This window comes from Macrotis lagotis, chromosome 3 (assembly GCF_037893015.1).
Source record: "Macrotis lagotis isolate mMagLag1 chromosome 3, bilby.v1.9.chrom.fasta, whole genome shotgun sequence".
NCBI lineage: Eukaryota > Metazoa > Chordata > Mammalia > Peramelemorphia > Peramelidae > Macrotis > Macrotis lagotis.
Genome location: NC_133660.1, coordinates 39885641 through 39912135, shown reverse-complemented (window position 1 = coordinate 39912135; position 26495 = coordinate 39885641). Strand labels below are relative to the sequence as shown.

The following is a 26495-nucleotide window of genomic DNA, read 5'->3' as shown; positions in this document are numbered from 1 at the left end:
GAAACTTCCTGGTCCCTGGGTGTGGACAAACTCACTTTCTGCTCCTGGAGGATTCCATACCCCTCCCAATGGTAACACCTCTGAAAGCTTGCCTACATCACACACTTGGGGCCAGAACAAACTCACATCTGTCCCATGATTCAGACCTGCGTTAGACCGCAATCTTAGAAACTCGTGGACTATAAAATGCAATAAAAACTTTGTTGGTGATAAAAGATAAAAATAATGTAACGCCTAAAGCTTAACAAAGATAATGATTCAGAGAAAACGGTGCCTCTGCCTATCTTCACCCCTAGCATCTATCCATCTTGGTCAGAAACACAGGGCTGTGGGGGTTCTACCAAGACTTCTGATAACAGCCCAAAGATTTGGATTTCTTTTTTATTTTATTTAAGGCAATGGGGTTGAGTGAATTGTCCGAGGCCACACAGCTAGGCAATTATTAAGTGTCTGAGACTGGATTTGAACTCAGGTCCTCCTGACTCCAGGGCCGGTGCTCTATCCACTCTGCCACCTAGCTGACCCTAGACTTCGATTTCTCTGCTTCAGGCAGCTAGGAAGCAAAACTATGGTTGATAACCAATAATGACCTATCCAGTTCCCTAAATAGCCTAGTCTATATAAAATAAGATCCATGGCTATCACATCCTAATTCTCAGTGATAAATCCCCCCAAATTTTCTAGGAAACTTCCACCAAACAATTCTAACTTGAATAGTACTGAAAAAGTAACTCCAAATAATAAGGATTAAATAATAGTGACCTATGATTTCACTAATATAAGGAACTTCCTCATCTGGGTGGGGAATTCCTACCAAAGAAGGCCAGTTAATTCATCTTAATTGCCTAGATGCAGAAACAGGGGCCACTAAACCATATATTCCTGCTGATTTTATATTGACTTAGAAAGTCACAAATTAATATTATCTGTGTTTTATTATAGCTTTATTTCTTTTGTTAAATATTTCCCAATTGCTACACATGGGATAACCTCATGTTTGTGGAGAACCATCCAAGGTCAATCAGTCAAAGTGTTTCAGGGGTGGGTCATTTTGGCTTTGTAGCCAGCTCTCTATCCACTTCACTACTCTTCTTGAAAATAAAGTTCATACAGTAGGGAAGTCATATTAGGGATAGTTCAAAGACAAAACAAAACCAAAACAAAGAAAAAGAAAAAGAAAAAGAAAAAGACCAGGTATCAAGTCTGCCACATAGACATGGGTCACCCATGTCAAAATAGTCATAGGCCATAGGACTCTTGTATATAAACCTTCCTGAAGCCTTTGGTCACCCCATACTGCCACTATGTTTTCTATTCCACCATCCAAAAACTTGCCACTTTCTGGGAGTCCTATCAGGTGAATAATACCAACTATTGACCCTTACAAAGAATCAGTCAGGACTGATTATCATTAATAACAAAAACTAAGAAACTAATGCCTTTTTTCTGTGGGAGTTGGATGAAGACTCCCCTTTACCTTAATCTAGGAATTTAAGAGTACTCCCAAATAAACTAAAGAATTCCCTTTCTTAGGGGCAGCTAGGTGGCGTAGTGGATAAAGCACGGGCCTTGGAGTCAGGAGTACCTGGGTTCAAATCCAACCTCAGACACTTAACAATTACCTAGCTGTGTGGCCTTGGGCAAGCCACTTAACCCCATTGCCTTGCAAAAAAAAACCTAAAAAAAAAAGAATTCCCTTTCTTCCAAGGAATTCCTATACCATAATTATATGTAATTATAGCCTCTGTCATTAAAAATTGAAATGCCTCCCAATAATCCCTATCCTTTGTTGTCCCTACCCCAAATCCACACCCTTTTTTGGAAATTGTCCATCCTAGAGGGCCTACTGAATTTCGTAGCATTTTTAGTATTGCTGAAAGTAGATTAAAATGTAATTGGGAAATATTTAACAATACAAATTAAAACACAATAGAAAACAATTTTAATGTTTTTCCAAATCAATATGCTGCCAGTGGAGATCCTAATGTTTGATTTAATGGCTCTCATTTCTATTTGAGTTGGATACCAATGGTAAACCACCCTAAAGGAAAAGAAACCTGCCCCATTAAAGGAAACCTGAACCATTTCTTCTAGCTTTATAGAAACTTCTAATGGGTTGGAAAACTCAGGGACTAAAAGTACTTTGCCCAAAGAATAAAATAAGGAGACAGGCGGTACAGGAGATAGAGAGAGCTAGGCCTGAAGTCAAGAACTCATCTTCTTAAGTTCAAATTTTGCCTCAATTTAGCTGTGTGACCCTGGGTAAGTCATTTAAGCCCTATATTTGCCTCCATTTCTTCACTGATAGAAGGAGTTAGAAGAGGAAATGGTAAGCCAGGCTAGAATCCTTGCTAAGAAAACAGGATCATGAAGACTCAGCAGGAGTGAAACAACAGAGAGAGATTTAAAATTTAGCTCCTCATCAGGTGAGCCTTCCTGAAAACAAGATCCAAAAAAGTGCTAGTCTGGGAAGCTGCCCCTTCTTGGGGCAGTATTGATTTCTGAAAAATGAATCCTCTAGGAGATGGGACAACCAACTTGATATGGTGGTATGATGAAAAAGCCATTGTTTTAAATATATATTCTGAAGTTTTGCAGTATCAGCTGCCTAAGCTGATAGGAAAAACAAATGTGAAAATGTTTGGAAGATGGAAGACTCAGAAAATGTAGACACAAGACTGATCTTGCACCTTCAGAGTAAAACAGGTTGTCTGACCAACGTCAAGAGCATGGGAATGAGGCACATATGGTAAGGCAAGGAAGAAGAGGCAACAAGAATATAAAAATGTTTACTGTGGGGCACCAAAGTGGAGAAATGGATAGACTCTGGAGTCAGGAAGACATGTTCAAATCCAATCTCAGACCTTATAGAAATGTGACTTTGGGGGTGGAGCCAAGATGGCAACAAGAATGGATCCTGTCTTAGGTGCTCTCTCATAAAACTCATAAGCTAAGGACTCTTAACTAAATTTTGGAGAGACAGAACCCACAGAGGGACCCAGGGAGGCAGTTCTCCTACTCAAGGTAACCTGGAAAAGAGCAGGAAGGCTCTGCTGCCTGGGGTCGGGGGGAAGGCCTGCCAGAGGGGGGCCCGCCAGAGGGAAAGAACTTCAGGCTCCTGGAGGCAGCCCCAGGGCGCTGGGAGCCGGGGCTCACAGCAGGGGAGTTTCCTGAGCTAAGCCCCAGGGAGCACCGGGCACAAATTGGGGGAACAGCAGGGGACCTCTGCCTGAGCGTGCACGGGGAGCCCTGCCCTCAGGGCACACACAGCAGTGTGGCCACTGCTGCCCAGATCTAGGAACAGAAGCAGGTGGAGCCCGTAAGCAGGAGCCCCCAGGGCATGAACCCATTGAGCTGAGGGAGGGGAGTGAAGAGACAGAGACTGCTGAGCTCTGTCCTCTGCCCCTGGAACAGGACTCTGGGGCTCTGCCCACATTCAGACACTGATTGCAGTCTAGGCCCCCCCCCCCATAGAACAGCAGGGACCTCCCCCAGCCCTGTGGCAGGGTGGGGCACATATGGTCATTCACAGACCAGGAGGGAGGACAGAGCCCCACACACTGAGACCCTTGTGGGAGTGTCCCAAAAGCTCAGGAAGCACCCCAAAACCAGGCCCAGGCTGGGAAAATGAGCAAGCAGAGAAACAAGAGGAACGCCATTGAGAAATAATTTGCATATGAGTCCAAGAAGGATTTAAATACTCAGTCTGAAGATGAGGAAGCACAAGCTCCTGCATCTAAAGACTCCAGGAAAACAGAAATTGGGCTCAGACTATGACTTTGAAAACCAAATGAGGGAGTTAGAAGAAAAACTGGGAAAAGAAATGAGAGAGACACAGGAAAAACATGAAAACGAAGTCAGCAGCTTAGTCAAGGGAATCCAAAAAAATGCTGAAGAAAATAGCATGCTAAAAACAAGCTTAGGTCAAATGGATAAAACAGTTCAAAAAGTTATTGAGGAGAAGAATGCTTTAAAAAGCAGAATTGGCCAGATGGAAAAAGAGATAAGAAAGCTCTCTGAGGAGAACAAATCCTTCAGACAAAGAACGGAACGCAGGGAGATTGCTGAATTTATGAGAAATCAGGACTCAATACTTCAAAACCAAAAAAATGAAAAATTAGAAGAAAATGTGAAACGTCTCATTGAAAAAACAACTGATATGGAAAACAGACTTAGGAAAGATAATTTAAAAATTTTAAAAATTATTGGAATACCTGAAAGTCATGATCAGGAAAAAAGCCTTGACATCACTTTCAAAGAATTACTACAGGAAAATTGCCCTGATATCCTAGAAGCAGAGGGCAAAATAGAAATGGAGAGAATCCACAGATCCCCCTGAGAAAGAGATCCCAAAAATCCAACCCTCAGGAATGTTATAGCCAAGTTGAAGAACTCCCAAGTCAAAGAGAAAATATTAGAAGCAGCTAGAAGAACACAGTTCAAATATCGTGGAGCTGCAATCAGGATCTCATAGGACTTAGCAGCAGCTACATTAAAAGCTCATAGGGCTTGGAATATAATATGCCAGAAGGCAAAAGAGCTTAGAATGCAACCAAGAACCAACTACCCAGCAAGGATGAATGTACTCTTCCAGGGAAAAAGATGGACTTTCAATGAACCAGGGGAATTTCAAACGTTCCTATTGGAATGGCCAGAGCTGAACAGAAGGTTTGATCTTCAGATACAGGACTCAGGTGAAGCATGGAGATTGGAGGAGAGGGGGGAAATATGAGGGACTTAATGATGATGAACTGCATGTATTCCTGCATAGAAAAATGACACTGATAATACTCATATGAACCTTCTCAGTTAATAGAGCAGGTAGAAGGAGCTTTTATAGATGAAGCACAGGAGAAAGCTGAATTCGAAGATAAAATATGGTGTAAAAATGGAGTCAATAGAAAAAGGGAAATGTAATGGGAGAAAGAAAAAGGAGGGGGGAATAGGCCAAGATATTTCATATAATAAGATTTTTCTTTATTACAATGAGCTATTGCAATGATATGGAAGTGGGGAGGAATGAGGGAACCTTTGCTCTCATCAGAGGTGGCTAGGAGAGGAAACAGCATATATACTCAATGGGGTATAGACATCTGGAGTAAGAAGGAGGGGGGAGCAGTGGGAAGGGGTGGGAATGTGAATAAAAGAGAGGATGGACCATGGGGAGAGAGTGGTCAGATATAACACATTGTCTTTTTTACTTCTTGCAAGGGGCTGGGATTGGAAGGCCTGTCCGGGACCATAGGGCCAGGTGGATGCTGGGCCTATGGGGTGGTATGGGGGCTCAGGACCTCTTGGCCCCAGGACCAGGGATCTGTCTGCTGAGCCACTCAGCTACTCTACAGCAGAGTCAGAGTGAAAGGAGAGAGAAAATATAGTACATGGTAGTGGAGAAATACGAAAGGAGGGAGTTGTGATCAGCAATGGCAACAGTGGAAAAACATGGAAGTAACTTTTGTGATGGACTTATCCTAAAGAATGTGATCCACCCATGACAGAGTTGTTGGTGTTGGAACAAAGACCGAAGCACATTTTTTATTATTATTTTGGGGGGTTCAGGGCAAATGGGGCTCGGTGGCCTGCCTGGGGCTGCATAGCAGGGTGATTGTTGGGTGTCTGAGGCCGGATTTGGACCTGGGTGCTCCAGGCTCAAGGGCCAATGCTCTGTCTGCCACCCAGCCACCCCTATTATTACTATTTTATTTTATTTTGGGTCCTTTTTGGGGGGGGGGGTTTGCAGGGCAGCGGGGTTGGGGTGGCTTGCATATCACACAGCTGGGTGATTGTTGGGTATACGGGGCCGGATGTGGGCTCCAGTGCTCATGGGTCCAGGGCTGGTACTCTGTCCATTGTACCACCTGGCCATACCTACAATTATTACTATTATTTTTTTATTTTAATTTTTTCTCTCCCCTTTACTTTATCGCTCAACAGAGTCTGTATTTATGGGAGGGAGGAGGTATTTCATTTACTCTTAAAGAATATTTTATTAATGTGTAAAAAAACATTTTTACAAAATGAGAATATTAAATTAAAAAAAATTAACAAGTTCAGCAAAGAAAAATAATGTGACTTTGGGCAAGTCACTTAACCCTGATTGCCTCCCCAACAAAATCCTAAAAAAATGTTTTTAATATTTACTGTTTTAAGTGTTAGGAATACAAACAAAAGCAAAAAGAAAATCTATTCCTTCCCTCAAGGAGATTACATTCAAATGGGAGAAACCATGCAAAAAATGGAGGTGACAATATAGAAAAGAATAATGAAGGATGAACAGGTTGGGTTCCTCCCCAAAATGAAGACCTTGGGATGCCTTCTGCCAATGGAAGAAGGGAGTGAGAGAGGGTTGAGGCAGTATTCAGGGTCTTCTGAACACCCTGGGGCTCAGGGTCGGTGGCAAAGTCCTGAGAGTCAGAAGCAGAACTAGGATCCGAATGAATGGGCATGGGCCCATCCCCAAAATGGAAGGAGATGTCTACCGTAAGTAGCTGACTATGTCTCAAATCTCTTGCCGTGAGCTAGAGAAAGGATGATCGATTTGCCAGTCAGAAGCTGGTCAAGAATGCCTTCCTAACATTTCTAGCATACTGTTAGAATGTTCCAGAATACCATTGAGGGAGAATGTGGAACTCTAACTTGCAAATGAATGATTGTTGAAAACTACTTTTGCTTGTAATTGGAAACAAAATAAAAATCCTTTTAAAAAGGGCATTGTTGAATAGAGATAGCAGTATTATCTTTAGATACTAGCTGATACTCTCATGTCCTAGTTGATGATTGACCCAGTCCCCAGTCTCAGATGATCTTGTTAAATCATCAACCTGATTTATGAACTTCATGCAAGTGGGTGTGAAGTCTCTGATGAGTACTCACTGCTCCATAAACTGTATGTGGTGGGAGATACCAGCAGTATTCCTCTATTACTCTTGACCACAAAGTGGAAAGTCCATTTCTGTTGTCCTCACTCCCCAGACTACTCAACCAAACAGTGGCCAACACCCGGTCACTAGATAAATCACCTGTCTTAGTTTTCCTGAAGGCTTTCCTGAACATCCATGCAGCTCAGTTCACTGGGGAAACCTGCCAGGATCTCCCTCCCCGAGGGTAGACCACTGTCTGCTGAAATACCTCTTTTCTAATCCAAACGCTATCAGTGAATTAAGCAAGACAATGTTCCCAAGCCCTGATCCTTGCAGGCAGGAATCTGTTGGGCCCACAGAGGAGACAAAGAGCTTAAGTCTCAGCCCCCAGCAAATCACAACCTGTTCTTGAAGAATGCCAACACCCAAGGAGGATCCATGAGTGGAATCCTGAGTATCTATTTCCATTCCACAATGGAAACTTATATCTTGTATCATCTAATAATGGGCAATTCTTCCTGAAAACTCCCCTTCACCTTCCTCTAGAAACAACTAAGGAAAGATAACAGAGAAGCATTTGATTTTCAAAAGTTTCATGGAAAGAGGTCACTTAGGGAGCGTGCTGCTCCAGAAGTCATGTCAGACCACCCCAATGGCACCTGCCAAAAGCTACCTGGTCCTAAGAACAGAAACTTCAAAACAAAACAAAACAAAACCTGACCCACCCAGAAGGAAAAATTGACACTCCTACTTGGTAAAAATGAAAGTTATGGGGGGGGGGGGGGACACAAATGGGGGACTATTGATTTTCTTAAGTGCTGGAGATAAAAAGACCAAAAAATTTCTTGGGCTATCTTCCCCTTGAAAAGTTTTCAGATGAAAAAGTTAAAGCTATCTATAGTTATAAGAAAAATGCCTTAAATCATTATTGACACAGGGAGGCTAGGTGGGGTAGTGGATAAAGCACCAGCCCTGGAGTCAGGAGTACCTGGGTTCAAATCCAGTCTCAGACACTTAATAATTACCTAGCTGTGTGGCCTTGGGCAAGCCACTTAACCCCATTTGCCTTTCAAAAAAACCTAAAAAAAAATCATTATTGACTAGAAACATACAAATTAAGGAACCCTGAGGTACCTCCTCCCATCTATCAGATTGGCCAAAAAAAGGAAATGTTGTAAACAATGTGGGAGATCTGATACACTAATGCATTGTTGGTAGAGTTGTGAACTGATCCAACCATTCTGGAGAACAATTTGTACCTTTGAAATGATGCCAAGCAGAACCAAGATGACATAGTACACAGTAACAGCAACATTGTGTGATGATCAATTATGATATTTAACTCTTCCCAGCAATACAGTGATCCAAGACAATTCTAAAAGACCTGTGATGGAAAATGCCATCCACATCCGGAGAAAGAATTATGGAGTCTGAAGGAGACCCAAACTTTCTATTTTCACTTTTTGTTGTTTTTTAGATTTTTTCAAGGCAATGGAGTTGAGTGGCTTGCCCAAGGCCACACAGCTAGGTAATTATTAAGTGTCTGAGGCCACATTTGAACTCAGGTCCTCCTGACTACAGGACTTGTGCTCTATTCACTGTGCCACCTAGCCACCCCCTATTTTCACTTTTTTAAATTTGTTTTTTGCTTTTTCTTTCTCAGGGTTTTTCCTTTTGTTCTGATTCTTCTTTCACAACACAAATAATATAGAAATACAATTAATATGACTATACATATATAACCTATATCAGATTATTTGCTTGGGATGAAGGAAGGGAAGGAGAAATAAGTAGAACTCAAAATCTTACAAAAAATGAATGCTGAAAACTATCTTAACATGCAATTGGAAAAAATACCCCCAAAAAGAGGGTAAGATAGTAAGTCCAGTTTTGTTTATGTTAAGTTTAAGATGGCTCTGGGACACGATTTTGAGATATACACTATGCAACGGGTGATGCAGGTCCAGGAGTTGGGAGAAAGGTTAGGACTGGCATGTAGATCTGAGAATCATCAGTCTAGAAATAATCGAATTCATGGGAGCTGATGAGATCATCAAGTCAAATAGGATAAAGGGCTCAGGACAGAGACTTAAAGTTTGACACCCACTGTTAGCAGGTAGGGCTTAAATGAAGATCCAGCATAGAAAACTGAGTAATTTGACAAATAGGAGGAAAACCAAGATAGAGCAAAATCATGAAAATCAAAAGTCCAATAAGCCTCTCAGGTTCCCTTTTGGATGTTAGTAGATTATTATGGCCTAAATCACCATTCATACATACATAAAAACTATTAACATAATAGTAACCCCACTACTGATATATTTCTTAGTGGTTTAGTCATATCAAACTCTTTGTGACCTATTTGGGTTTTTTTTTGGCAAAGATTGCCATTTCCTTCTCCAATTCATTTTACAGATGAGGGAACTGAGGGGCAAATAGACTTACCCAGGGTAACACAGTAAATGTCTGAGGCCACATTTGAATTCAGATCTGCCCATCTCCAGATCTGGCACTCCAGTGCATTATCTATTTGGTGCCTCCCTCACTTTTCAAACCATAGTGACTCACAGAACTACTCCAGTCCCCCTGCATTCCTAGTTTGGAAAGCCTGTGAGCCTTGAGGGAATTTCAGCCCATCCCTAGGGTGGGGGGATGGGGGACCTCCAGCTTGCAGGCCTTATTGATCTGATCACAGGCTTAATTCCAAATTCAATCAATCTAGGTACTTTTTAGAGGTGAAGTGTTTGACTAACTATAGTTTGTGAATGATATTATAAATATCCTGATGGGCCTCGGCAGAAAAAAAGGTCCCGACCCTGCTCTAGGGGGACTCACCCATTAGTCCATCAAATCCAATACAAAGATGGGGGTGGGGGGGACAAAGTGGAGAATTTCAGAAATATCCCAAAGTTTATTTGCCTTAGTCTTAGATGTCAGTACTCAGATTGACCATCAGTCACCTTCCTCTCAACTCCATGCTTCATGAAAAAAGAATATTTTCCTCTTCCCCACACTGAACACTAAGAGGATCCTGGGTCTCCTCACTTCATCCCCCCTGCATTTTTGAATGAATGAATCCATCCTGAGAGCTGCTTGGCATTACCCCAATTTCTGTTTCAATTTCACCAGATAATTTTCCCAGACCCCCCGTGTGACGGTCTGGCAAGAAAGATCTATAGGAAATAACCAAATGTGTGGCTAGGGGTGTTTTAAGACTCAAATATGATGAATGCACAATTTTACAAACCTGAAAGTGCTAAATAATGCCATCTCTCATCATCATCATCATCATCATCATCATCATCATCATCATCATCATCATCATTAGCCTGCAGTCAGTCACCTGCCCCCAGTCTGGTGACTTACTCCCTCAGACTTCTACAAGGCAGTGATTGAGCAACACAGAGGGGGTGCTGATCTGGACACACACAATCAACAAAACAATAAAACAAGCCAGACTTTTAGCCATTGCTGATTTCTATGTTGTAAACACTCAACCTTAAAATGTGAATCAGCTCTTGAAAGCTGTGGTTAGAGCTGACTCCAGCACAGGCTTGGAGGAGTTCGAGCCATAGCAGACTGGTCAGAGAGAGTCAGGGGGCCCTAAATCTGTCTACCAAACCCATCCCTTTAAAAAATGGTATCATCCTGTTGTGCCTTCTCAGATCAGGGAAACAGCTCTCTGAGGGAACTCATCTTTCTGAAGCCCGATGCATCAAACTTGCAGTTGGATCCACGTTCAGGGAGGTGGGTGGAATTACCATTCTCACTTGAAAATTAAGGAACCGAAGGCAGAGGTCAAGTGACCTGCCCAGGATCAACAGTTGGGATTCTGAGGCTAGATTTGGAGTGGGAGGCTTCCAGGTCCCACTTCTGCACTGTGGTGCTCCCACATGGAAAGGCTTGGAGGTAGGAGACAGGGGTTAGTAAAACAAAAACCATGTAATCAAGAAAAGCATACTGACAAGCTAGAAAGACACATGAGATCAGATGGTGAAGAGAAGTTCAAGTTAGAAATTTTTAAATCAATAAACTAATTCATGATAAGCTTTTCAAAACTGGGGATAGGAGGAGGAATGAATGGATCCTTATTTAGTAACGAGATTCATAAATGAGACAAAGACAATTGGTAATGCTTCATTAACTTTTCCTTTATTCTGAACAGTAATCTGTCAGATCCCCTCTAACTCTACTTTGGAAAAACACCTATCAAATGCTGACTTAAAGTAGAAAAGAAACAAAGCAAGTCATCAATATACATTTTCTATGATACAGAATACACAATAAATTATATCTACACGCAATGTCTACAGTTACACAATGTAAAAAAATACAGTCCTTTTTTTCTGTACATTTTTTAAGATTTACATTTTTATGTACATTTTGTAAACTTTTAAAAATACATTTCATTTTACCAAACCAGAGAGTACAAAGTTGATCGGTTCGCACATCACCATTCTGACATCTGTACCACAGCCAGACACTGACTTACACACACACACACACACACACACACACACAGAGAGACACACACTACCACAGACATCTTTTCACTTCATATTTCAGCTTCATCCCCCCACCCCAACTAACACCGTTATTCTTGAAATGTGAATTACATTCTATTGACTTCCTGTATCCTCAATGTACAATGTAATTATTACTAACATGTGATTTTTTTTAATGCAACAAAACCAGGTGTTTGTTGTCACATCCACATTTAGCAATCCCACTGTTAACCCAGTTCTACATTATAACCTTATCCAGCACTAAGAGCTTTTCTATATGCATGCAAAACTAGTTTTGATTATGGGTTTTATTACACTAAGATAAACTAAAGGGCTAAAACACTTAGACTTAAAAAAAATGCAAGTATTGCCAGCTTACTAGCTTGTTAATTCTTTCTGTAGCTAGTGTGTCAACTTCAACTAAGACACCAAATATTAAAATGCACAAAAGCAAGACAACTACATTTTATGTTTTGCTGGGTCTGTATCGGATATTACATTCAATTTTTAAAAAGCATATCCTGACATGTTTAAATATATCCTCCATCATGAAGACACATTTATGAAACTGTTAAGAGGGCTATCCACTGTCCCTGCCAAGAGAGCATAGGCACACTCCCAAATAGGTTTAAATGACAATACCTGAAGACTTTACGTGAAGTTGTAAAAGACCCATATATATTTAGACTGCGTTTATCTAAAAAAAAAAAACCAACAACCCTCTGAAAAGTAGTAAATTCAAGGTTTTAATTATCCCTCCCCAATCCCCCAACCCAACCCCCAGCTAAAAATGCATGACTATCAGAAGGAAAAAAAGTGCCACCCTAAGAATTTTCACTACTTGTCTAAGAAGCATAAACCCATTAAATGGCTTAGAATTAAATATGAAAATAGACCAGATCTGATCTGAATAATAAACAGAAAGTAGGTGGATCCAGTCCATGCAACTCCTTCCTGAAAGATAAAGGGGAGGGGAAGATTATCCCCTATTTATTGCTTAGAAACCTGTAGGCAGACTCCAAACTTGTACTTCATACGATGAGATTTCTAAGATTGGAAGCACAGGGCTTGTGCCACCTTGAAATCAAAGTAGAAGGTGCATTCTCGATCACTGGGAGGAGAGCTGCTCAGACTTTCTTCTCCACAACTCATATCTTCACAAGAGTCCTCACTGAAAAGGGACAAAAAAAACAGATCTTATTGTCGATACACTTGAAAACTTCTGGGAAACCGATTTCAATGTATTCTTGAAATCCTGCGAGTTCCCAATGTAGAGTTCCTCTTCACTTTCCCTGGTGAACATGTTGCCAACTCCTGAGATAGCGGAGACCAAGGACGCTCCCAAGCCCCTTCCCTACAATCAAAAGACAAAACCAGTAGAGATTGCTTTCTAGAGCATGACAAGACTCCATCTTATTGATGGAGAATGAGGCCAAGACAGTCTGAATCATTTGCTCAGGTCACAGACCTGGGATGGACCCAAGACAAGCACTAGACTCAAGACTTCTGAACTTTTAAGGCTAGTACTCTTTTCACAACTCTGGACAAACAGGAAACTATATGGTTTGGCATCTGGATTATTAATTATAATCAAGGTAAAAAGATCATTTTCTGATACAATGTATTTCATTTCTTTTATATATATATATACATATATATATATATATATATACATATGAAATACATCATCCTTGAAATGAATATTTAGTCTCATAAAATGCTTATAACTGGATCTCATCTCAGATCAACCCCCTCATTTTACACAAAAAATAGCAACTAAAGACTCAAATATGCAAAATAAATACTGTCCACAAATTTGGATTTTTGGCCATCATACAAAAGACTCTATACTTCAGAGCTACAAAATGCTAAGCTAGATACTTAATGGAAAATCACTTTTTTTAATTGTTTCAATAAAAGCTTTAAAAAAATTTTTTTATTAAAGGTATTATTTGAGTTTTACAATTTTCCCCCCAATCTTACTCCCCCCCCCAAGAAAGCATTTTGTCGGGTCTTTACTTTGTTTCCATGTTGTACATCGATCCAAATTGAGTGTGATGAGAGAGAAATCATATCCTTAAGGAAGAGACAAGAAGTCTAAGAGGTAACAAGATCAGACAATAAGATATCTGTTTGGTAAATCACTTTTTTTTTAAAGTTTTTGAAATTAAGTGGCTAAGTTGTTAAGTGACTTGCCCAAGGCCACACAGCTAGGTAATTATTAAGTGTCTGAGGCCAGATTTGAACTCAGGTACTCCTGACTCCAAGGCCAGTGCTCTATCCACTGCACCACCTAGCCGCCCCCTGGTAAATCACTTTTAAAAAAAAATCTTCCTGTATATTTCAAATTGCTTCTATTAGCTATAAAATATTTTGAGGATAAAAATCTCTAAAGTATTGCTACAAAATAATTAAAAGAAAAATGGCTATTCTCTTTTTGATTTTGCTAAGAGAAATTCTACACATGTGGAAGTCTAGCTACAGAGTCCCTAGGTTCTGAAGCATGTGTGAATTTTTGTTTACCCTGATGAGGGTCTTCACAACAAATACAGTAGTTGTTTTAGTAAATAATCAAAACTTTACATTTTAAAAAAAGCATAGACCCAATTATCACACAGTTAAACTACAGTTAACCAGCCCTTCCAAACAGAATAAATTCTACTATCTATGTTTTTTAGCAGACAATCAGCTGGCCTGGCATTTCTCCAAACACTCAACAATGTGATCCTATCAAAAGTTCTGGGGAAAATATTAAGCTAGAAAGTCCATGAGAAGAATGCCTAGTCACACAAGTGTGCATCCACCATAAATGCCTGCTTTTCCCTCTAAATCTGCCTCAAAAAATTTGTTTCAAATAAAATGTTTATTACAAAGGTGTGTAAACAACATAATTTCCTGGACAGAATAATTTAACTTTTCTTTCCTGTCTGCACTCCTAAGAAAAAAACACGAACACGAATAGATGACACGCTCAGCTCTTTCTCCTCCTGCGGCTGAGCCTGTTTCCCCATCTGTCAGATAAAGAAACCAGACTCAACCCGCAAGACCCCAGCCCAGGGGAAAATTGGAAGTTAGTATGGAAGAAACTTAGATTAGACCAACACCTCACACCCTTTACCAAGATAAGATCCAAATGGTTACAGGACATAGACATAAAAAACAATACTATAAGCAAATTAGAAGATCAAGGACTAGTCTACCTGTCAGATCTATGGAAAGGGGAACAGTTTATGACCAAGGAAGAGTTGGAAAACATCACCAAAAACCAATTAGATGATTTCGATTACATTAAATTGAAAAGCTTTTGCACAGATAAAACCAATGTAACCAAGATCAAAAGAAATGTAGTAAATTGGGAAACAATCTTTACAACTAATGATTCTGACAAAGGACTCATTTCTAAAATATACAGAGAACTGAGTCATATTTTTAAAACAAAAAGCCATTCCCCGATTGACAAATAGTCAAAGGATATGCAAAGGCAATTTATAGATGAGGAGATCAAAGTAATCCATAGCCATATGAAAAAATGCTCTAAATCATTAATTATTAGAGAAATGCAAATTAAAGCTTCTCTGAGGTACCACCTCACACCTCTCAGATTGGCCAGTATGACCAGGAAGGATAATGATCATTGTTGGAAGGGATGTGGGAAATCTGGGACACTATTACACTGTTGGTGGAGCTGTGAACTCATCTAACCCTTCTGGAGAGCTATTTGGAACTATGCCCAAAGGGCAACAAAAATGTGCATACCCTTTGACCCAGCAATGCCACTACTGGGTCTATACCCTTGAAGAGATGAGGAAAAAGGGTAAAAACATTACTTGTACAAAAATATTTATAGCCGCCCTGTTTGTGTGGCAAAGAATTGGAAATCCAGTAAATGTCCTTCAATTGGGGAATAGTTTAGCAAACTGTGGTATATGTATGTCATGGAACACTATTGTTCTATTAGAAACCAGGAGGGACGGGATTTCAGGGAAACCTGGAGGGATTTGCATGAACTGATGCTGAGTGAGATGAGCAGAACCAGAAAAAGCACTGTACACCCTAACAGCAACATGGGAGTGATGTTCAACCTTGAAGGATTTGCTCATTCCATCAGTGCAACAATCGGGAACAATTTTGGGCTGTCTGTAAAGGAGAGTGCCATCTGTATCCAGATAAGGAGCTGTGGAGTTTGAACAAAGTGCAAGGACTATTCCCTTTAATTTAGAAAAAAAAAAAAACAGCTTATTGTCTGATATTGTTACCTCTGAGAATTCTGTTCTCTTTGGGGGATATGATTTCTCTCTCATCACACCCAATTTGGATCAAGGTACAACATGGAAACAAAGTAAAGACTGACAGAGTGCTTTCTGTGGGGGGGGAGGGGGAGGGAAGCAAGATGGGGGGAAAATGTAAAACTCAAATAATAGCTTTAATAAAAATAAATTTAAATTAAAAAAAAAAAAGACCCCAGCCCAGTCCGGTGTTCTTCAGCCAGCTAGAACACCACAAGGACAAGGGTAAGAGGTGCTGGCAGCTCACCTCTGACTCTCCTCAAAGCAGCCCCCCTCTGGAATGGTGGGTAGCTCGGGGACACTGTAGTAGCTGTTGTGAAGATTCTGCGCTGTGCGCCGGGAGACGATCCACACAAGCTTCTTGTGATCGGGCTTGCAGCACTCCGGAGAAGAGTACTCTGCTAAGCATTTGGAGACTAGGTCCCTCCAGTAAGAGAAATCGGCATCATTAATCTAAAACACAATTTAGTCATTTCAGAAGATGAGAAAGGATGCCAGACAGTCTTCAAACAATACTTAGCCTGGCTGCGCAGATCCAAGTCAAGACCACACCATACAGCTTTTTCAGCTATATGCTTGTGTGCATGTGGGCTCCCCATTCCACTGTTTCTTGCCTTTTTTGTATTCCCAGTACTTAGTATGTAGTAGGAACTGGGTAAATGTTCACTGAATTTGACAGTGTGTACAGTAGTATGTGTGTGCATGTGGTTCAAATATGGTAGAAGCTTAAAATTTGGTGAACATATTTCTTAAATTCCTTTAAGGACTTAAGAGTTTTTTTCCAGAAAGAAGTTATTTCCCAAAACAGTAAGGAATACCACTTGCTTTTAAGGAAGAATTTAATTCTTGATTCAGTTAACATGAAGACTTTCAGTTATCAGAAAAAGACCTAGAAAAGAATCATAATAGTTCCCATTTATATTATCTCATTTAGCAATAATGATGATAATGATGACAGTCAACATTTGCTCAGGGCTCACTGAGACTGGAAGCAGGGCTTGTACTTTACAATTATTTATCTCTTTTGAACCATATAACTACCCCAGGAGAGAGGTGCTTTTATTATCTCCACTTTGCCCAGCAGGCAGGTAGAGAGTAGGAGACTTTCCCAGGGTCACACAGCTAGAGCATCTAACAGAAGGCCTGAATTCAAACCCAGCCTCACTAGTCACTCACACTGTTTGCCTCAGTTTCCTCATTTGTACAATGAGGATAATAATAGCCCCTCTACCTCCTAAGGTTGTTGGTGAGAGGCAATGAGAATGCTTTTAAAGCCCGCAGGAGGACAGCCTCAGCCCCCTACCAAGCTCCTCCATCTGTCCCTCACGGTTCTGGAGCCCTCGGGCTACCTGTCTGGCCCCACTCCAGTCCATCTACACCTCCTTCCCATACGAGAGCTACACCAAACAACATTCCAGATGAGGTCTGACCCAGGTAGGGCAGAGGATCCTTGTCTCCCTATTCCAGACATGATGCCACTGGAGAGTCTAAAACATCCCAGTAAACATGGGAACTCTACAAGCACTCATCCCTAGGTTTGGTTTCCTATGTGAGATTTTTAAAAGTAAAACTCCCTAAAATATAAAACTATTAGCACTCATCCCGAGGTTTGGTTTCCTATGTGAGATTTTTAAAAGTAAAACTCCCTAAAATATAAAACTATTTACCTTGGAATGCTTCTGGACAAGAAGAAGAATTTCCAATAATTCAATAGATTTCAAAGTTTCCACTTCTAGATTAAGAAGGCACAAAGCTAATACAGACGGCTGTGGGAAAGAAAGGAGAGAGGTATGTATAAATTTCCTCAACATATTTGTCAAAAGCTCATAATTATACTGTCACTACACAACAAAAATAAATGATACTTACTTTTGCTTTTGAAAAAGTTAGTCGGCAGTTGCAAGCTTTTAGCTGAGCCTCCAATTTATCAAGGCTTAATACTTCTTTCCTATAAAACATATCCAAAGAAAAAAGTTTTACACTGATCGATAAAAATTTCCCAGATTAAGATTTCAAATGTTTTCAAGACTTAATTTTAAAATGTGGAGCTATATAAGGTGAAGCAATAGAACTGAACTTAGAGAAGGAACCAGTTTTACAAGTGCAAGCATCGAGCTTTATCGCCCAAGTAGCCAAGGATGCTCAAACTATGGGATGTGACGTTGACTTGTGCTCACCTTTCTGAAGTATGACGAAGTACAATGGTGTAGTATAAGTGCAAAAAGTTTAAGGCAGTAGTAGCTTCTAATTCATAGTGCAACTTTTCAGAGATAATTTTTTCCATCCGTTTTATGTCAGAAGCAGTACATTTACACTGACTAATTCTGATGACATCATGGGTTGATGGAATATTGCATTCCTCTTCGATTATTCTAGCAGCCAGAAGAAAACAACAGACTCCAATGCAAGACAAATGTTTAGGCTTCACCTGAAGAACAAAGATGTCTTTAGAATCTCAAAAGGGCAAAAGATTTTTCCAAGAAGATTAACAGCTGACAAAATGTTTTAAAGGTTTATAAAGCAATCGACACACATGACTGAATTTGAGTTTTTCAGTAGGGAGAGGCAGGCAGATTTTTACAGAGGATGAAATGGAAAGTCACAGAGGTCAAGTGTTAAGAGTTGATATGAAGTCTGATCAAACACCAGAGAGAACCTTCACAACTCTATCACTTAAGACAGGCAAGTTTCAGCTTGATGCACAGAACACTATTAACCAGAGAGACCCCAAAAGGCTTCCTGGAAAAACTGGGGCTCCTTTTTCATTCAAAAGCATCAAATAAAGAATAGATGGTCACTTACCAACTCAGATTTTGTACTTAACATATTTAGATATTCCTACCCCCCAAAAAAACTTTTACCTAGAGTAATCAAAACAAAAGAAAACCCATAAAAAGATCCAGATACAAAAGACAGACACTTGTTACAATGATCCTATTGCTCATACTTTTTTCCAAAAAGAAAACTTCTAAATCTCTCAGAGAATGAGCACCTTTAGCAACAATAAGATTAAATTATGAAATTTTTAAAAAATAGTTGTACCACTTTAACTTTTTGTTTAACAATGGTCAGTAATGATAAAATTGAAAAAAAAAACTTGCTTGGATAACATTTTTCTGACACTAAAAATGAGTCTTTCAGTAGCATCAGACTGATATCAATGTCCCAATATAGCATGTATTTCAACACTGAAACCACAATTACTGCAGAGCTCAAAGTAATACTACCCTGTTTTTATCTGCTTAGCTAGCTGTACATATGCAGGGGACGGAGGAGAAGCAATGTAATCACAGGTTAAGTCATTGTACCCCAAAGGAAATATCTGACAGAAGGAAGAGGAGAGAATCGAACACTTGGGAGACCTTTCCTTCTCAGTCCTTGGCAACCCTGGACTACTTGGTCACTATGTTTTCCAAACAAACACTGAACACAGCGTGCAGGCTCCTCACTTTACATCTCAAGTCAGAACTATCAAAAGGTCTTTAATAGTTCGCCAAAGTCCAAGCTTCAGTTTTCTAGTTACTCCAATGGTCCTGTGATTCCTTCCTGCTCGCTCAGTCCATTCGATTCTTGTCTATATTTTCTCAAAGAGCTTGCCACAAAGAGCTCACCCAACATTCCTTGTGGGAGGCCTGTCTCCACATCTCCTGACATCTCAAGACCAGAAGGCAGCCTTGGCTGTCCCCCTGGAGCCCCCTGCTTTTGCCATGGGACCACTCCATCTTCTGCCTTACTAGACGGATTAACATCCCTTCCTCATGTTCTTCTCTGTCATCCCTCCCTGGTCTCTGCGGCTCTATATGTGCTAATAATACCCTTGACTTCTTCTTTCAGTGGTGCACCACATGTCATTGCCATACTGCTGCACCAGTAGAATATTAGCAACAACAACACGGCCTCTGATTTCATAGGAAGCTTGAGGTCAGTAAAAGAGGTTGGCAATTTCTAGGAAGCAAGCCAGCCTTCTAGCTCTCTTCCCTTTTAACTCTAGGTTTTCCCAAAAGACCCATGTAGTTGGATAGGTTCTTGCTATAGTGTAGTCAAGTCATATCCTATCTAAATACATGTTGAAATTTAGGAACTAAGAATTCTTCAACCAGTTACTCTTTCTTGTGGGGATGGATTAGGAAGCCCTGCCTACAATATTCTCTGGTTTGCTATAAGCAGTATAATGTCATCCACAAACAGGAATACTTAAGAGGCCCCCACAGGCAGATCCCAACTTGGACTTTTTGCTCCATCTCCTCCACCACAGTGATAAATACTCCTAACAAATATACATCTCATTGTTTTATGCCACTCCTGGTGCTTATGATTAGCAATTCATAGGGCACTGTTATTTTCTTTTACATCTTCTAAGGAATCCTCAATGACCTTAAAACATAGCTAGAGTAAAGGAGCCTGTAGAGAAGCATTTTTCTCTACTCCATCAAGTCATTTTTTTAAAAAGCAATGAAATATAAGCTTGAAGGATGCCTATATCTTTTTTCAGTTAATTGTCAAATGGTAAAGATGTGGTCCTTTATTGATAATTGCTCACAAAAGTTCACTTTCCTTATATTAATGAATGCCCCTTATCAAAAATGCTCCAAATTTCTAAGAAAACTACTCTCAAAGATACTGCATAGATGGGAGAGTGGTAGGTAGTGCTATACTCTTGTTTATCTTTTTTTTCCAGTACTAGTTAAGACCTGAATTCCCTGCCCCCTATACACAGACTTTCAGAACTATACACCTGGAGTACAACTCTCCTCTTCCCCCCTCCTCCTATTGCCATTCTCCCTCCATCTTTATTCTCTTAAGTGCTATTTTTATAAGACCATAGAAGAGACCTTTTAATCCAGAATCCTTATTTTAGCAATAAAACAAAACAAAAACAAAACAGAGGCCTAGAGAGGTTAACTGTGACTTGCCAAAGACATATGATAAATGGTAGAGTCGAGATTTGAACTCAGTGTTCTTCAGATCCAGTGTTTCTTTCCTGACTGTTCATAAGCCACCTCAGAGACAATGACAGACAGTCAGGTGTGGCTGTGTCACTTATCCCTGACAGGAAAGTTTATTGAGATGATTTTTACAAATCTTTTCCATTTGTCTTTTGTTTGGAGTCCTATCATTTTATTCTTAAAAACCACTGAGATGACTTTGCTTAGCTAGATGTCTTACCAAGTTTTCTTTAAACTGATTTTACTTCTACTGTTTCCCTGCTTTATAATACTGCTCCTGTCTGTCACCCTTCATCAATCTATGTTGTTTTCAGCAGCCTTCTTTCTCCCTTTGGCAAGTAATAGCAAATACATGGTGAGTCAGATTTTGTGGTTTGGTTTTTTTCAGATGTTCTAGTCTCCATGTTTTAACAGTTCATGTCATTTGTTTCTTTTATCCTTTTGTTTTCAACAACTCATTCAGATTAAGTCAGTTAAAATTTTATAGATGGATATACATATGTATATCTGTATGTATGTGTGTGTTTGGTGTACATTCACACATCCCTCCTTTTCTCATTATTCTCTTTTTCAAAAGAAATCCAAATCTTAGCTCCAATGGATTCAGTTTGACTACACACAAACAGCTACCTCAGGGATAACTCCTACTTCAATAGTGTCCTTTTTCTTTCTCTTAAAATATAGCTTGTTTCATTACTTGTGATTACTAGGTGCTCTCCACATCCTGAACTTACTATTCTCTCCCTCTTTTTTAAGGAAAGTCCTTCAAAACACAAAGACATGAATCTTTGGCCCTCTTCATGTCTTCCTCCTGGACCATATTCTCCCAAATATTTCTTGCCATCCCCACCATTTTCCATTTCTACACCAAAGTCTCCATGTTTCAAGAATGCAGATATTTTATTTGGAAAATCTTATTAAGTTCTTTACAAAGGTTCTTATACTGTGTCCTCAGCAACCACTGTTGGTATATATAAAAGCTGCCTTTCTTTTTGTGGTGATCTTTTTGTAATTACTTACCACCAGTATTATAACAGCAATCAACTGTCCCATGAACTATTTTCTGCAGCCTCTGTTCCTATGTATAAAACGGTTTCTGCCACTTCTCTCCCTTGCTATTACTATACTATTGTGAAGGAGCTATCCTTTGATTCAATTGCAATTTTAATCAAACAATAAACTTTAGTGCCTTGCTTCTTCTCCTTATAGTAATACAGATGGAATTCAACTCCCCCAGCTCTATGTCCCACTTTTTCATCACTGGAGAAATAGCTCGCACTTCAATCAAAATTCACAAATGATTTAAGAATGATCCCTACAGAAGCAGAATATACTGAAAAACCATCACGAATTTTACATAACTTACAATATGACATTATTATATTTATATTTGTCAGATCTTGTCCTACATAGGATAAACCCCAGGATTATTACAGGAATTATTTCAGTCACCACCTAGTTCAAGCCCTTGCTACCTCTTGCCTAGATGGTTGCAACAGCCTCTTAATTGGCCACCCGCTCTCCTGTCTCTTCCTACTTAAGGCAATCCTACACACTGCACCAAAGTAATCATCTGAAAGATATGACCATATCATTCTCCAACTCAAACTGTAGTACCTCTGATGGCCTCTAGGAAAAAAACAGTAATTCTTGTTCAGCCTGCCCCAGTTTGTTCCCAACTTATTCCCAGATTCACTACCATTATTCTCATCCTCCCTCTGTAATCCGGTCAAACCCACCCTGTCTCTATTCCTCACACACAACTGTGTCTCGGCACTGGCTCCACAGCTTCTCAAGCATGTCCATCTTCCTCATCATCTGTCACACAGAATCCTTTTATGTAAGATTAAATTAAGTAGAACCTTCTCCCCAACTACACCCTTGGATAAAAACTGGTCTATTTACCTGTATGTGTATCTGTCTCCCCATCAGAATGAAAGCTGTTTGACTGTCAGAACTGTTTTATTAATTGTATTTGCATGCTAAGTGCTGGATATAAAGATTTTTTTAAATTCAAAAAGAGGAATTTTTTTTTAAAAAAATTCTGCACATGTACATTTTTAATGTACATCTCATTGGTGACATCATCAACAGAGAAGGAAGATCATACCAATTAATCATTGGACAAAATGCAATGAAAAGGATCCCCATGAGCCCCAAACATTTAAAAAAATTAATCTATGTAGTCTTTCCTTTTCTTCATCCCCCTAAGGAGAGTTACAATGGCTACAAAATGAGTAAAATCTGTGGCCTTGTTTAGTTTTCTTTTCTTACTCTCTCCCTCACTCAAGTTGCTAAATTACCTTCAACAATTTATCTATAAAGTTGCCAACCTTAGCGTGCCTCATGGTGTGAAGAAAAGTTTGAATCAACTTGTGTTGGCTAAAAAAACACCACAAAATGCTATCAATAACCAATACACACATACAGTCATAAAATCCTCTTAAAAACACACACACATAAAATTCTATTACTAACCAACACACACACATAAAATCGTATTAAGAACAAATACACACATACAAAATCCTATTAATAACAAGTACATACATAAAATCCTATTAATAACCAATACACACAAAAAATTGTATTAATAACCAATACACACATTAAAAATCCTCTTAAAAATACACACAAAATTCTATTACTAATAACACACATAAAATCCTATTAATGACAAATACGCACACAAAATCCTATTAATAACCAATACACACATTAAAAATCCTCTTAAAAATACACACAAAACTCTATTACTAACCAATAACACACACATAAAATCCTATTAATGACAAATGTGCACACAAAATCCTATTAATAACCAATACACACATTAAAAATCCCCTTAAAAATACACACATAAAATTCTATTACTAACCAACACGCACACATAAAATCGTATTAAGAACACACATACAAAATCCTATTAATAACCAGTACATACATAAAATCCTATTAATGACAAATACACACACAAAATCGTATTAATAACCGATACACACATAAAAATCCTCTTAAAAATACACACAAAATTCTATTACTAACCAATAACACACATAAAATCCTATTAATGACAAATGCGCATACAAAATCCTATTAATAACCAATACACACATTAAAAATCCTCTTAAAAATACACACAAAACTCTATTACTAATAACACACACATAAAATCCTATTAATGACAAATACACACACAAAATCCGATTAATAACCAATACACACATTAAAAATCCTCTTAAAAATACACACAAAATTCTATTACTAACCAATAACACACACATAAAATCCTATTGACAAATGCGCACACAAAATCCTATTAATAACCAATACACACATTAAAAATCCCCTTAAAAATACACGCACATAAAATTCTATTACTAACCAACACACACACATAAAATCGTATTAAGAACAAACACACACATACAAAATCCTATTAATAACCGGTACATACATAAAATCCTATTAATAACAAATACACACACAAAATCGTATTAATAACCAATACACACATAAAAATCCTCTTAAAAATACAACACACATAAAATTCTATTACCAATAACACACGCAGAAAATCCAATTAATAACAAATAGACAAAATCTTCTAAAAAAATACACACATAAAACTATTGATAACCAATACACACATAAAACCCTCTTAATAACACACACACACACACACACACACACACACACACACACACACACACGATCCTCTTCACAAACACACGCAGCTACTCCTGCTCAGGGAGGGCGTGCGGACAGGCGCAGACACACGGGACGCTCCCGGTACCTTCATAAGAGCCAAGAATCGATCCAGAATGTTGACAGCCAGGACAAAGGTTTCCGTTCGTGACCCGAAGAAGTTGGCCCAACTCCTGAGGTCTTCCGCCTTGCCGTTCCTCAGCCTCGGACACAGGGTGCTGTCGCTCTACGAGGGGGAGAGCCCGTTCACACCGGGAGCTTGCTCACAAGCAGCGCGGGCCGGGCCGGGCCCCCTGGTCAGAGCCGGGGAGCCCCGGGGTCGTGTCCGCGGGCCCGGGCGGGCTGCGGCGGCCGCCCCCGCCCCCGGAGCGGAGGCTCCTTTGTGTGCCGGCCCGAGCCCGGTCCCCGCCGCCCCTTCCCCGCTCACCTCGGCGGCGGCTTCGATGAGGCTGAGCCCCCGCTCCCGGGGCTGGCACCGCTGCTCCCGCTCCAGGTAGAGGTTCAGCAGCCGGAAGAGCTGGAGCCCCTCCTCGGCCCCCGGGTCCTTCATCTGCGGCCGGGAGAAGGGCAAGTGAGCCGGGGGGGGGGGGGGGGGAGGCTGGGCTGCCGCCCCCCGCCGGGCCCGGGGCAGGGGGACAAAGGGGCCCCGGCCGCCGCCCACTCACCGCGTCCCCGCGGCGGCCGGCCGCTCCGTCTGCGGGCCCCCGCGGCTCAGCGCCCCCCCGGGGCCCTCATCCACCCGCGGCCCGGCGCCCCCTCCTCCGCCGCCGCCGCCGGCCTCACGCCGCCAGCCGCATCGCCGCAGCCCCGGCCCGTCCCGACGCGCCCCCCGCCGGCCGGCCGCCCTGGGCCCGCCCCGCCAGCTCCGGCCTCCGCCGCCGCGGAAGGAAGCCCGAGCGCGCCCCTTGTTTTTGTTTTGAGCTCCCAACGCCCCCGGGGAGGGGCACGTGACCCGCGCCTGGATCCAGGCAGCCTGACAGCAAAAAGAGTCCCTCCCGGAACTCTCTCGCCCCTCCTCGAGCACCGGCTCCGCAGAAGCCGCCCCGGAGAAGAACATCCTCCGGGGGGGTGGGCGGGCGCCGGCCCGGACCCTCGGAGCCCGGGACTCTCTCGCCGCTGGGCCGCAAGGCCCGACGGGGGCGGGGAAGGGAAAAGGGGGGCGGCGGAAGGAGACGAGCTTCCTGACGAATCACGACCTTTAAAGAGCCCAGATTTGTTTTGTTTCCCTGTTTTTGAAAAGTCCGCCCAAAGTGGGAGGCTCGCCGATTGGCTAGAGCTGGGCAAACGGCTCTCTGATTGCCTGCTGCGGCCTGACCCCGGATTGGCGGGGAGACACGCGTCCGGGCCCTCGGATTGGCTCTCTGCGCTAGCGGAGTGCTCCGGCCTCTCTCGTCTGCCTTCGGCCCTTAGCAACTCTTTTGTTTGAGTACGCATGCTCAGACGCGAGCATTCGCGTTCCCCATGCTCCCCTCCCCCCCTCCTGGGGGAATTCCATCCCGCTTTCTTTCCTTCCGGCAGCGCGAGCAACCGGGCGGGGCCGCCCCTCCCCGCCAGGCCCCGGGGTCCCTCCGTCACGCGTGGCCCTTGGCCCGGGCTGCCCCGCCCCCGCCCGGCCCGGCCCGGCCCGAGGAGAAGCAAAACGCCAAGCCACAGCCTTGCTCCCGACGGAGGCCACCGAGAGCCCCCCAGGCCAGAGCAGGCCCGTGCGCGCGGGGAAGCAGCCACGGGCGGCGACGCCCTGCTGAAGGTGGGGCGCCAAGCGCGCATCCGCGGGGGCCTTTACCTGTGCGGCGTGTCTGCCCGCACGCGCCTCGAGACCTGTGTGTACAGCTACACGTACATGTCTGCTGATAGGCATGCTGCGCCAAATGTGTGAAGCCTATACATGCACATAGATCCGTACACACATGGGCACGCACACAGACACACAGATGCATGCATGCACACATACACAGACACATAGATGCATGCACACATGCACAGATACATAGGTGCATGTATGCACACAGACACAGATGCATGCATGCACACATGCACAGATACATAGATGCGTGCATGCGTTTATACACATAGGTACATAGATACGTGCATGCATGCATGCCGGCATACTTAGACACACACGTCCTGGTGGGTGTGTGGATATTCCCATCTCTACCAGACAGTTGACAGATCCAAATGTTCCGGTGAATT

General features: G+C 41.6%; 1 protein-coding gene across 1 annotated transcript; it reads right to left on the bottom strand.

Annotated features, from left to right (window-relative positions):
* Positions 1-8703: 8703 nt before the first annotated feature.
* CCNG2 (cyclin G2) lies at positions 8704-25074 on the bottom strand. The gene is made up of 8 exons (XM_074228549.1): positions 24971-25074; positions 24733-24855; positions 24394-24531; positions 17829-18079; positions 17521-17599; positions 17319-17417; positions 15899-16104; positions 8704-12536 (listed from the first exon to the last, which is right to left on the bottom strand). Exons 2-8 carry the CDS (start codon positions 24853-24855, stop codon positions 12413-12415), a joined length of 1020 nt encoding a protein of 339 aa, XP_074084650.1. The 5' UTR covers positions 24971-25074; the 3' UTR covers positions 8704-12412.
* Between the last annotated feature and the right edge of the window lie 1421 nt (positions 25075-26495).